We start from the raw sequence: 12807 nt of genomic DNA on the forward strand, positions 1-12807 counted from the left end.
CAGCAGCCGGGGTGGGGGGGGGAGCCTCTCCTCAGGCCCTCTGCCCATCTCCGCCTGCCACACTGGTCCCGTTGAAGGCCCATGCTGGGCCCAGATGGAGAGGGCAGGGCTGGCCCGGTCCCTGGACGCACGGAGGGGCTGGATCCGAGCTAGCTCACTCAGGAGGAGCCACCCCTGCCTTGCTTTCCCCCAGGGCGGCTTTGCGCCCGGAGCTCAGGGCTTCCTGGCCGCTCACCTGGCCGCTGCTTCATGGACCTGGTTCTCTAAGGCAGTGATTCTCCAACCACCGGGAACCACCTGGGATGATTGTTAAACATAAAGATTTCCGGCCTTTATCCATCCAGACCCTCGACAGCAGAGCCTCTGGGTGTAGGGCCTGGCAATCTGTATTTGGACAAGCTCCCAGGTGATTCCGATTCCTCAGTTCTCAGGGTCCAGAGTTTGGGAATCATGAGAAAATGACCTGGGGTTGGACGGGCCTTTGGGGATCGTGTGGGTGTTTTAGCCTGGCTGTGCTCCAATCGGCACATGAGAAGCTCCCTGGCCCCGTGGTGTGTGTGTGTGTGCATGGATGTGTGCATGCGCGTGTGTATGTCAGTGAGCTAGGGCTGGACAGGGGTGCTGTGGCCTGCGGTGGAGGATTCCCAGACTGACCTATGCTCCTGATATCAATTGTGACATCCACGTAGCCATGCTCAGCGCTGTGATACATGGCCTCCCTCAGGGCTCTCAGTTTGGCCTTGCTGTTGCGGCTGGCACACAGGGGAGGCGGGGCTGTCTCCGCCAGGTCAGTCCCCTCGGCCAGAATCTCCTCCAGGGACAGGATATCACTCTTCTCCTTCTCTGGCTGAGCGAGCAGTTTGCGGAACACATTCCTGTCAATCATAAACCCAGAGAGGAAGACACTCAGAGATGGAAGGGCTTTGCTGGGGCAGGGATGGGGTGTGGGACGTGGGGACACCACTCATGGGAGACAATGGGATGATGGGAATGACTCTGGGGTGGAGGGTGGGGGTGGTTTCAGAGGCCTGACCACAGGTGCTTATGTTTTAAGGATGAAGGATACAGTGGGGCATGACTGGCTATGTTTCCTTGAGGGCAGTCTGGAGCTAAGTGCTTTCCTCAAGTCTCTGGAAGGTTCTAGAACTGTGCCCTTTTAACTGTCAGCCTGCACAGGGCCCCACAGTGAGTTTGCTTTATTTGGGTTCTGTGGAATAAAACAGGATGGGGTAAACCCTGAAGGAAATGTGGACAAGGAGTAACCAAATGTGTGGGGTTTTTCTTCTTTTTAAAATGGATTCTTGTCCCTTCCTGGCAGCTGAGGTGATGGGCTCGGACCAACACTGGCCAAGGGGGGCGTCTCCGTGAGGTGAAAGCTGATCGGGAAAGGACAAAACAAGGCCGTCTGAGTGGATGTGCGCTGCGTGGAGTTGGCTCTGAGCAGGAAGCTGGCGGTTAAGCTCACTCTGGCCAGGCCTGGGGTCTGGCCTGCCTCTGGGCCCCACATCCAGAGATGTAGTGGGTCTGGGGTAGGCCTGGGAATCTGCATTTTTAACAAGCACCGCTTGGGACCTTGTGGCTTTGGCCCATCCTAGCCTACCTGTGTCCGTGGGCTGCAGCCTGGCTGAAAGAGTTCATATCCCCCTGGGGGGTGGTGGAAATTCCATTCCTGTACATGGTTCCTATCAGGGGATCCGCACCACGCTCCAACAGCAAACTAACCAGCTCAAAATTTCCTGCAAGCCCAGAGAAGGGGGTTTTATAAGCGAATCAAGCAGAGATACAGTCACAGACACACTGAGGGCCAAGGTGGCGCAGACCCTCGGCGGGGACGAGACTCAGCGGTTCTTACCTACGGCGGCGGCCAGCTGCAGGGGGGTTTCCGAGTAGTTCTCCTCGCCATGCTCCACGGAGCCCTCCACCTTGGCCCCGGCATCCAGGAGCAGCTGTGGAGGAAGAGGGGCCACTGAGACATTTGAGGACATGCATGGTGAGGACGCATGAGGAAAAGCTGGTGGCAGTCAGTGCGATGCCAGGGTTCCTGCCCTCCCTCTGGGTCAGGGGCCGTGGGCACAGGGCGAGGGCAGCTGGATGCTAGACGGTGAGCGGACAGCCCCTTGAATCTCCTAGAAGCTCGGACTATCCAAGTGTGGTCCAAGGAAAGCAGCATCAGCATCGCCTGGGAGCTTGTTGGGAATGCTGGCTCTCAGGCCCTGCCTCGACCAACTGAATGAGAGTCTGCATTTCAGCAAGATGGCCAGGGGATTGGCACGTACGTTCACGTTTCTAGAAGTGCTGCCTTCTGTGCTCACGGCGCCAGAGTGCTGGAAGACTCGCTTTTTGGGTCCGGCACACAAAGCCTCGGAGAGCATTAGTGTGATCTCTTAGAACCACAGAATCTCGACTTCCGAAGGACTTTGGGGACCACCTGCACCAACCAGGGCCCAGAGTCCCTTCTAGAACATTCTGGGTAGCTCCGAGGACAGCTGAGCAAGTTTCCCGGCCAGCTAAATCAATTAATTAAGTGGCAGAGTGAGCTTTGAGGAGTTTACTCTGTTCTATGAATTCCCAAAGATATCTGGGCTTCTTAAAGATGGAGACTGTCCATGCTGGATCTCGCTCATAGTAATGTGTTCTCAACACTGCTATTGGAAAATGAGGGGGAGCAATCTGCCTTCTTTACTCCCTATCCGGGGCTCCCTGAGGGCACAGCTGGGAGAGGGCTGCTGAGGGACTTCTGTGCCTTGTGTACCCGCAGGGAAGAAGTGGCCTGACATCTGTTTGGCTTTGCTTGGCTGCCCGCTGCTCCTCCTCCTGATTTCAAGGCTTGAGGATGCCCCTGTACTTTAAGGGAAGGCATTGTATCCACTAGGCCACCCCGCTGATCCCTTCTTTCCTATATCCCTCTACCAGGAGTGAACTGGGCAGACACTCTACAGAGCATTGTACAGGCAGAAGTCAGCCCTCAGCGTGACAGGTCCTACACTCCGCCTCCTGGAACACGACTTTGGATCTTCCTGAAGGAGTCCCATGACCGAGGAAACAACGAAAGATTCCTGTGGATCTCCAGCATTGCCCAGTGGTTCCTGGAACACTCTTTCCTGCCCTGTAGACCTCTAAGGGGCTTGGACGACATAAAAGCAAGTGTTCCTGATGTACCCAAAACTCAGCCCTATGAGGCCAGGAGTGGTAATGGACCTGGATGCTGATTTTTTTTTTTTTTTTCAGAAGCACTGAAGACCAAGTTTAAGATCTAGAATGTGCTAGATGGCTCGTCCTTGAACACCAACTGTACAACAACCAAAGAGTTCAAGCAATACAACTTAAATGCCCAGAGGACCTTGGATGAGGACATCTCTCCATACCTGGGGGGCTGTTTCAGAAGACCTGTGCAAAGGCCCTACTCTAGACCTGGGATCAGATTCTCAATAAGCAGTGTCCCAGCAAATGTCGTTTAGAACCACTGCCTTGGCGACTTGGGCATGCTTCTTTCCACTGGTTAGAAACCTCTAGACTCTACACAAACACCAGGGTCACACCCAAGGGGAAGTTCTAAGGTCACACCAGTCAAGTCTTATGTTCACGTTACGACAAGCAAAATGAGCAAATCCACAACATCACAGCTCAGGCCCCACCCCCGAGCAACCAGGAACAGCTTTGTCCGTGCGCCACTCGTGTGTGTGAGGCTGCGTGTGGGTCTGTGATAATTTCATATTGGTTAAAGCCAGGCCATATAGATCATTACATATGATATTTGCATTTATATGATATGAATGTGCTATACTTTGTTGCAATTAACCAATATGAATCCCTTAGGGGAGGTGCATGCCGGGACAGGTACAGATTTGCATAATGGAGGAGGTAAAATTAAAGGTCAGACGTGGATAGGGAAATCCATTAATACCTGAACTACAGGAATATGTCCATGCAACACAGCAAAAGTCAGAGCCGTCCAATGGCGGGTCTCGGGGTGGACGGATGGATATTTATGAGGAGTACTGACCACCTATAAACAAATTGAAGTTATTTTCAAAACGTGACCTTGACAGTATTTCGACTAGCAAATCTGACCTATCTGTGGCTGGGCACGTGGGCTAGAGATGTACAGAAGGGCATCCTGGGAGTGCCTGGGGGAATGTTGGTGATAGCAGACTGGTAACTTTAAGTCCTCTGTGCATCAGAAGGACTCCTTCTTGCTTTTCACCGGAAAGGAGTTAAACTGACGGCTTTGGACCTCCTCTAAGGTGCCTTGGAGAAGCTATGATGGCAGCTACCATGAGCCAGCTCCCCAGCCTGCCCCCTCTTTCTGCTTAAGGAAGGGTGGTGCTTCAGAGGGCCAAGGTGTGGTAGAGAGCGTGAGATGCCAGACCACGACACCCACACCTTTAAGGGAAATTCTCAGCAGCAGCAAACCTCAGGCAAGGCGAGGTCTGCTTCGAGGTCTCAAGCCAGGGGTGGTCACCACCCATCTGATGGAGTGACAGTCCCGTCTGGTCACAGCTCACCTGACCTGTCCTCATTTCACTCTTTGGCTGGCTTTCTGAGAGACAAGGACCCTGATGCTGCTGGAAACTTGGGCACAGGCCCTTCCCTGGATACACCGTGAGTGAGCAATCTGACCTCAGTCTTTCAATATGGGGCAGCTGGGCAGCTGAAGGTTGGGGTTCTGCAGGACTGGCGCCCATACATGGCTATTCTCCCAAACACCCCAGGGGCCATCTAGCCGTAAGCCTGTTTCATTCAGAGCAGCTGAGTTCACCAACCACCTGCCAGGGGGGTGCGTGGGGGGGGGGGGAAGGCCTTGAGCTGGGAGCCATGGGATGGGCCAGAGAGGACCAGAGAAGCCCACCAAGGACCCAAAGATCAGGAGCCCTTGCAGGGGTCTGCACGGAGCTGGGGGATTCATAGCAGGCAAGAAAGTCCCCAATACTTGAAACTTGTAATATCCAAAATGGTCTGGAGGCAAAACTGTGTCTACTGCCTGTTTTCCTCAGAGGAATATCAAAATCGCTAATTAAAAAAAAAAAAAAAAGCCCAGTACGAAGACTACGAGAACATCTGATATTGAACTAACAAGGCTTCACAGGGCTGCTGAGCTGGGATTGCAGCGTGCCAACCTTTCCAGCCTCTGGGGCTGCCAAGAGCTGGCTGCCAGACAGACAGGATAGAACACGCTTAAAAAGCGTGAATTGTGGGTTGGGCCGCTGCTTTCGGCTCGGGTCATGGTCTCGGGGTCCTGGGATCGAGTCCCGCATCGGGCTCTCTGCTCAGCGGAGAGCCTGCTTCCCTTCCTCTCTCTCTGCCTGCCTCTCTGCCTAATAAATAAATAAAATCTTAAAAAAAAAAAAAGCGTGAATTCACCTATTACAAGCCTCATGGTGTGTTGGGGGGGGTGGGGGTAACCGATATTAACTGAGTCCCAAACTTAGCCTAGGTACCCTTTGTATTTCATTCTTCCAGCAACACTGAGATGGGTGTGATGATGCTCTCCCTGCTGCGGATGGGGACGCCGGGGCACCAAATGGTTGTGCCACCCGCCCAAGCACAAAGGCAAGTTGCTAAGACTCCGCAGTTTCTGAATTTGAGCCCGAGTGTCCAATTCTAAAGCCCGTGGGGTGTGCTTTCCACTAGTCACATCGCACTGTCTCTAGGAAGCTTTGCGATTGGCTTTAAGACCTGGGGTTTCCACTTGGGCCAACAGGTGAGCCAATCAGGATTTGGTTGGGAGGATGGAAGATCTGGGGAGCGACACCTCGGGTCGGAGTACACAGGTCAGCTCTGTATTAGGCAGAAAGGGCTGATGGCTCAGGAGAGCACTCTCCCTCCCAATCCCCAAAGGAATGGATCAGCGGTGAGAATCAGACTCAGTCTGGCTGAAGCAAAGGAAAGCCGGTGTTCCCTGTAGCTCCGCTGGTTGTTTTAAAATGCAAGGTACATGCCCGCAGCCCCTTGGAGTGTGGCTGGGCTGGGGCCTTGGGCTGGAGGAAATCCACCAGCTGCTCTGACCTATTTTGCTGGACTGAGCACCCTCAGTGGTGGCTCTCGGGAGAAAAAGCACCCCTGCCCCTTGCTCATTTCCCCCCCTCCGGGGACGGCCAGGCCGAGGGGCCCTGCAGGGCTCTGCCCCCTCACCTCGACATTCAGATCAGCTCCGGCATCCAGCAGCATCTGAACCATAGCCTCGTCCCCACGGACGCAGGCATACATCAGGGGGGTCATGCCCTGCAGCGGATTAAAAACCAGAGAATGGAGAGGGTTTACACGGTGGCTGAGTCACTCAACAAATGGAAACTCTCACTTGCGTGTAGGTGGCTATGCTTGTATTCAAAATCCAGCATTAAAAAATTAAACGTGCTGCCCTAGGACTCACAAGGTCACAATCCTCCATGTTTTGAAAACCAAAATGGAAGCAAAAAGTGGGGGCAGATGAATTGCCCCCCCCCCTTTTTTTTTGCAATTATTTTTGCTTAAGTTGGAGTATTTTCATCTGTCCTAAGGAAGAGTAGACCTAAGAGTGTTTGCTAAAACAAGTGGCTGATTTCAACTTATGGGTCTTAGGAACTTTCTGGATTCTGTGACATCAGTTCAAACTACCTAATTCATAAACACTTGACATTTTCTTCTTCACAATATAACATGAGTCATCTTTGCTTTATATAAGCTGCCGGTCAGTGTCGAGGGAAATTGGATGCCTCTGAGCATGCCTCCACCACTGACGTCTGGTTTGACATTATCATTTACAAGCAAAAGGCAAGAGGATGAGAAATGGCTTTTAGGAACTCTCTATTTGCTTGTGACTCCTGCTTATTTTGAAGTTCCATAGCCAATAGAAGACAGGGACGGATTTTTCAATAAATAATGCTGTAAATATGGCTATTCAGAAAAACATGCCAATTAGAGCCTTATCTCACACCATATACCAAAATAAATTCTAGTTCGAGTAGAGATATAGATAAAAAAGTTAAAACCACAAAAGACATCTAATTGGATCTGTTTTTAGGTGTAAAAGTAATGGAAGAAATCACAAACAAAAATCATTACAGTGTTGAGGATATGAAATTGTGAACAGTATAAACAAAATTGAAAGGCAGACTATAAATTGAGACATATGTGTCACATTATAACAAAGGGTTATATGTCTAATATGTAAAGAGCTCTTCTAAATAAAAAAGACAGTGAGGCTGCAGTGAAATCCTCACACAAGGTAAGTAAAAGATTAATAGGGAAACACATACATTGTTGGAGGGTGTGTATAAGGAAACAAATTCTCTGGGAAGGTAATTTGAGACTGAGAACCTTTAGAAAGGTTGATGTGTTTGAGCCACTATTTCCACTTTTAAGAATTTTTCTAATGATGAGCATAGCGTAACATATAGGATTGTAGAATCATTATTTTGTGCTCCTGAAACCATTGTGTCAACTATACTTGTTAAAAAAAAACCCTCCCTAATGAAACAATCAGGGATTTGAGCAAAGACTTGTGTGTTTAACTCAGCATTATTGACGTAAGTAATTAGAAACAACCTAAATATTTAACAACCGAGAATGATAAACTGAATAAATAACATGACCATTTCATGTAGCCATTAAAAGTGATTTAAAAAAATATTTAATGGGGGCGCCTGGGTGGCTCAATAGGTTAAGCCTCTGCCTTCGGCTCAGATTATATCTCAGGGTCCTGGGATTGAGCCCCGCATCGGGCTCTCTGCTCAGCGGGGAGCCTGCTTCCCCCTCTCTCTCTGCCTGCCTCTCTGCCTACTTGTGATTTCTGTCTATCAAATAAATAAAATATTAAAGAAATATATATTAATGATACTGTAAAGTACTTTTAATATAAATTATTGGGAAAGGCAAGATGTTATAATTCCTTGTTTTAAAAAAGAAATAAGTTTGTGTGTGTGTGTTAGGACTCCTCGCTGCCCAGGAAAATTCTTAGCTGCTGTTCCTTCTCTGGAACTCGCTGCATGAGCTGTCCATATGAGAAACAACTCCATCTGTCCCTTGTGACTCTCCATCTGGGGCTCACATTGAAAACCGCTATTTGTTTTCTCTGTCCGTGACATCTTCAACCACATGGTGTCTCTGGACTGGTAAACACAGGAGCCTCTCACCACCCCTCAGTTTCAGGGGCTTGGGGGACAGCTGCCGATCTCTGAGGTGCCTCCTAGGGCTCTCCAGAATGACTTCTGTGTATCTCAACGTTTGGTAAAAATACTCCTGGAGTTGTTCTGTGATGCAGTAACAGACAGGCAGGCAGAGAACTAATTTTAACCACGCTGAAAAAGGACTTGAAGGACACATGCTAAATATAAATGACGGCTATCTGGGTGATGGCATTATTTCCTTCTGGAATAGGCCTATTTTTCTCTGTTTTCCATTTCAGCTGCAAGGATCATGTGCAACTTCTATAAGGATGAACAAGGATATTTTTATATTTTAAAAACTACAACTAAATAAAATAAAAATTTTAAAAAATCACCCTAAAGCACCAGTAGGGGGAGTGCGTGCGTGCGTGTGTATGTGCGTGTGTGTGTGTGTGTGTGTCCAGGGCCTGCTGCTGCAGCCATCTTGGGACAAGGGGCTGCGCACCTGGTGGAGGGTTGGGGGTGTTGGCTCAGACTCTCGGACCCTGTACCTGTTCGCTCATGGTGTTGATCCCATCGGGCCCCAGGAGAGACACTGCCTGCTTCACCAGGTCCGTCCGCCCACAGTTCAGCATCCGGAAACCCAGGTCCTGCTTAAACTTGGCTTCGATGGCCACTGCGTCCAGCTTCCGAGAAGCACAAAAGCAGTCGTCGGCCCTAAGGAAGGGAGAGGTGGTCAGTTGATTGCAGCGGCTTCCCCAGGAACTGGTCCTAGAGGACCAGGAGAGCTAGAAAGCACCAAGGATCCTTCCCTTTTTTCATGTCAATGGCCCGTTCCTAGGCTCCAGTTAAAATACGGATGTCTTGATCCTTGGTCCTTTGTAACTGGGGCTCATCTGTCTTCCTCTGTGCTAAGCAGGACAGAGCTAATATTGACTGAGTGTTTACTACAGGAGAGGCGCTCTGCTAAACTCTCGACGTGACTTCATTTGTTCAATCCCCGCACAACCCCGAAAGGCAAGGACTGTCGTTACCCCTCTTTTAACCATGGAGATAAGCATACAGATAAAGGACTTGCCCAGGACCACTCAGCCAGCAACCTATAGGAGACACTGTCCCAGACCCCCTTCTATCCCCTCTCCTTGCTAATTCAGAGGGTGGAAACTGAGGAAAGGAGCCAGGTACTCAGAATTCCTGGTTCCACTGCAGCTTCTAACTAAGCCACCTTGTGGCAAAGAAGAGGTTAAGTCTGTGAGGGAACAAAGTTCTTTTTTATCTTTGGAAGACAGGAGAGGGGCTACTGTTCCAGAAAGTTTATGGCACCGAGGTTCCTCTTTATCAGTAAGCCTAGGACCTGGGGGAGAACCCTTAAGGGGCGAACCACAAAGGGAGCCTCACGAAGTGGGTGGGGTGGGTATGTGCTTGACTCTTGGTTTGGTTTGTTTTGTATCCTTCATCTCTGCTTGGGCAGAAGGCTACCCCGAACTAGGAACCCAGGTAGGAGATCGTAGGGTTCTGGACAAGAGGCAGTAAGAGGTTGCTTCTGGCCACCAGGGGGCGCTGATGCAGAGAAGATGGAAACCGGAGCTTGGTGTGGATGTGGGCTGTAGTCCGCAGGCACACCTCAGGAGCTGGGTCTGGGGTTAGGCCTCCAGGGGCCTATTTGTATGAGCGCGGGGAGGGAAGAAAACCCACAGCTGACCAGGACCCTGAACTCCAGAATTAAGACCTTTTCACGGCAGGCAGGGGAGACAAGACCACCCACCACTGTTGGAGGACTCGCCAGGGAAGCTCAAGGGCTCCGCAGGTGGTTGGGGGGGAAGGGAGGACTGAGAGACCCTGGGTCTCAGCATCCAAGATGCGATGGGGTTTGTGCCATAAGGCGTGATGCATGGGGCTTTGGATTTGGGACTCTCACAGTGAGGGTTGCCAGATTTAGCAAAAAAAAGTTCTAGTACACTAGAATGCTATTCGCTGTTTAATTCTGAAATTGAAATTATTATTATTATTTTTTTTAAATTTGGGAGCAGGCAGAGCCACCTGCCATGATTTGAAAAGAACACCAGGAGAGACTACGGATCCCAGCCAGCATACTCCAGGGGAAGAGAGGAAATTCCCAGTGTGGCGATGGGCTGCATCTAAGTTCCTCCCAAAAAAGGTCCAGGCCGAATGGACAGGACAGAGCAAAGAGGGTAAGAGCAACAGGGCCAGGTTCTGGGGCATAAATAGAGGCTTCTGGAGAGGGAAAGGTTGGGGTCTGCATGGTTGTGTGGCCATGTCTGGAGCCTTCACTGGGTGGCAGGTTGGAAAAACTTTTCTTCTAAAAGACCATTGTCTAGTCCGGGAAGAGGCTGATTTGTGAAACCAAGAGCCTCCTTCCTGAGAGCAAAGATACTACAAATTGTTATTGTCCATGAATTTGCAGTTTCCTGTCCCTTGTCTGTGTCTAAGTCCAGTCCCTTCTGCTATCCTCTATGCTTGACTGACTCTCTCAAATAAGCATTTTTTTTTTTTCCTGGAGTCAAGTTGAATTCCACATGACTGAGCACCCACTGTGTGTGGGTACCACGATAGGGGGCTAGGAGAAGGGAGACACAGACCCCCCACCCCGTGTTCCCTGAGAGCCCAGACTCATAAGCCAGTAACTCCAAGAACATCAGCACAAGTGTTTTCCAGCTACAGAGGCCCTTGATTTTAATTACAAAACGAGACAAATGGCAAGGAAATTACTGTAGCTAAGATGGTGATGATAATAATTGTTATTATAGGAAGCTAACGTGCACTGAGTTCTTATTATTGAAATCTAAGCTCTTTCCGCATATGAAGTCATATAGTCATCACGACAAGCCCACAACAAGGGTTCTCAGGAGCCCCCTTCTAGAGCTGAGGAATCTGCCCCCATCACAGAGCTGGTAAGCATGAGCCCATATAGTACTGCCTTCTTGAGCGCCACTCCTGGGTGTCTCCCAGAACCTCAAATGTAGCGTGTCTAAAATTCAACTTTTTCTTTTTCTTTTTTTGCAACTTTTTCTTAACACATCCGCCCCCTCAACTCTCCAAACTTGTCCCCCAGTCATCCTGTCCCTCTGTGAATGGCACCCCGTCCTCCCAGGTGCTCAGATCAGAACCTTCTCCCATGCTCATGGCCATGGCATCAGCTGGGTGATTCTGCCGCCCCAATCCCAAATCCATCCACTGCTCTCCAGCAGCATGGCTTCCAAACACCGGCCTCTCGTCTAGATGAGTGTAGCGGCCTCCTCACTGGTCTGTCCGCTTCCATTCTGCTCTCCATCTAAACCAGTCTCTCTCTCTCTCTCTTTTTAAAAGATTTGTTTATTTCAGAGAGAGAATGAGAGAGCGAGAGCGCATGCTCATGAGTGGGGGGAGTGGCAGAGGGAGAGGGAGACAAGCAGACTCCCCGCCGAGCAGGGAGCCCCTGACGCCTGGCTCGATCCCAGGACCCTGAGACCAGGACCCGAGCCGAAATCAAGAGTCGGAGACTCAACCAACAGTGCCACACAGGGGCTCAAAGCAGTCTCTCATGCGAAAGTGAGCTTAAATTGTAAATAAGACTATGTGGTCCCTCCGCTTAAAATCTTCCCATGCCTTCCCCTATACTGAGATTAGAATCCAGCTCCTGGCCTGCAGGCTCTGCAGGGGGGGAACCCACCCCCACATCCTTCAGCAGGTGCCGCCCGCCCCTGGCCAGCCTCTCTCCTGCCTCGCGGACTGTATTCTCGCTCTTCCCTCTCCTGGCTCTTTGCGGGGCTGGCTCCTTCTCACCCCCCAAATGTCATTCCAAAGGAGGCCTTCTAAGGAGGGTACCCCCCTTTCCTGCCTTTCCACACCCCATCTCTGGCCAATTTCCTCCTCCCCTTTCTTAGCACTTTTCACAGTCTGTGACTACTGCATTCCATTCTGTGTGTCTATCTTACAGTTTGTTTGTTTTCAGCCTCCTGGGGGCAGGACCACAGCTGTCCTGTGGTGCCTTGTGTGGCTGAAGCATTCAGTCTTGACTGAGAGCGAAGCCCTGCACCACCTGCCATTTCTTCTTCTTCTTTTTTTAAAAATTAACATATAATGTATTATTTGCCCCAGGGTACAGGTCTGTGATTCATCAGTCTTACACAATTCACAGCACTCACCGCACATACCCTCCCCCAATGTCCATCACCCAGCCACCCCATCCCGCCCACCCTCTCCCCTCCAGCAACCCTCAGTTTGTTTCCCGAGATTAAGACTCCTGTGGTTTGTCTCCCTCTCTGGCCTCATCCTGTCCCACTTTTCCCTCCCTTCCCCTACAGCAGGTCCCGGGAAACACCTGTTTTTCAGGAATCCCTCAGTCATACAAAGTGAGTCATGGTTGTGGTTACTCAATGTTACCAGCTAAAGCAGGTAAGAAACATGTTCCGTAAGGGCTTGTGAAAACGTGGCTTTCTGTTCAACCTGGTTTGTTAGAAAATTTACCTCTGCGACATTGAAATTCCTGCAGCCCTCCTGTAAACACGACTCAGAGCTCCATTTACTCGTTCTGGAAGGCCCCGGAAGGATCTGCCACGGAAGACCCATAGGTCCCCTTGGGGCCTGGGCGAATCTGTGCACCTCCCGAAGGGTGGGACTAGTTTATGCAGAAATCTATGAGGCGGGTCCCCTGGGGCTTCACCAGAAGGGGATCAACTCTGTGGTTTTCCCCTCCAGTGGCTTTCAATGACGCCATAAAAAA

At 50.5% G+C, this 12807-nt stretch overlaps 1 protein-coding gene across 3 annotated transcripts in view; it reads right to left on the minus strand.

Annotated features, from left to right (window-relative positions):
- BTBD11 (BTB domain containing 11) overlaps positions 1-12807 on the minus strand; it is a 299357-nt gene that overhangs the window by 39493 nt on the left and 247057 nt on the right. Inside the window, exons 5-10 of one of the 3 annotated variants that reach the window (XM_046013679.1) lie at positions 8636-8801; positions 6133-6222; positions 3905-4006; positions 1853-1946; positions 1601-1736; positions 655-875 (exon numbers count right to left, since the gene is read on the minus strand). In XM_046013679.1, coding sequence (XP_045869635.1) covers positions 655-875; positions 1601-1736; positions 1853-1946; positions 3905-4006; positions 6133-6222; positions 8636-8801 — 809 coding nt within the window. The remainder of the gene's footprint in view (positions 1-654; positions 876-1600; positions 1737-1852; positions 1947-3904; positions 4007-6132; positions 6223-8635; positions 8802-12807) is intronic. The other 2 variants (XM_046013680.1, XM_046013681.1) reach the window with 2 other exon arrangements.

This window comes from Meles meles, chromosome 7 (genome assembly GCF_922984935.1).
Source record: "Meles meles chromosome 7, mMelMel3.1 paternal haplotype, whole genome shotgun sequence".
Classification (NCBI taxonomy): domain Eukaryota; kingdom Metazoa; phylum Chordata; class Mammalia; order Carnivora; family Mustelidae; genus Meles; species Meles meles.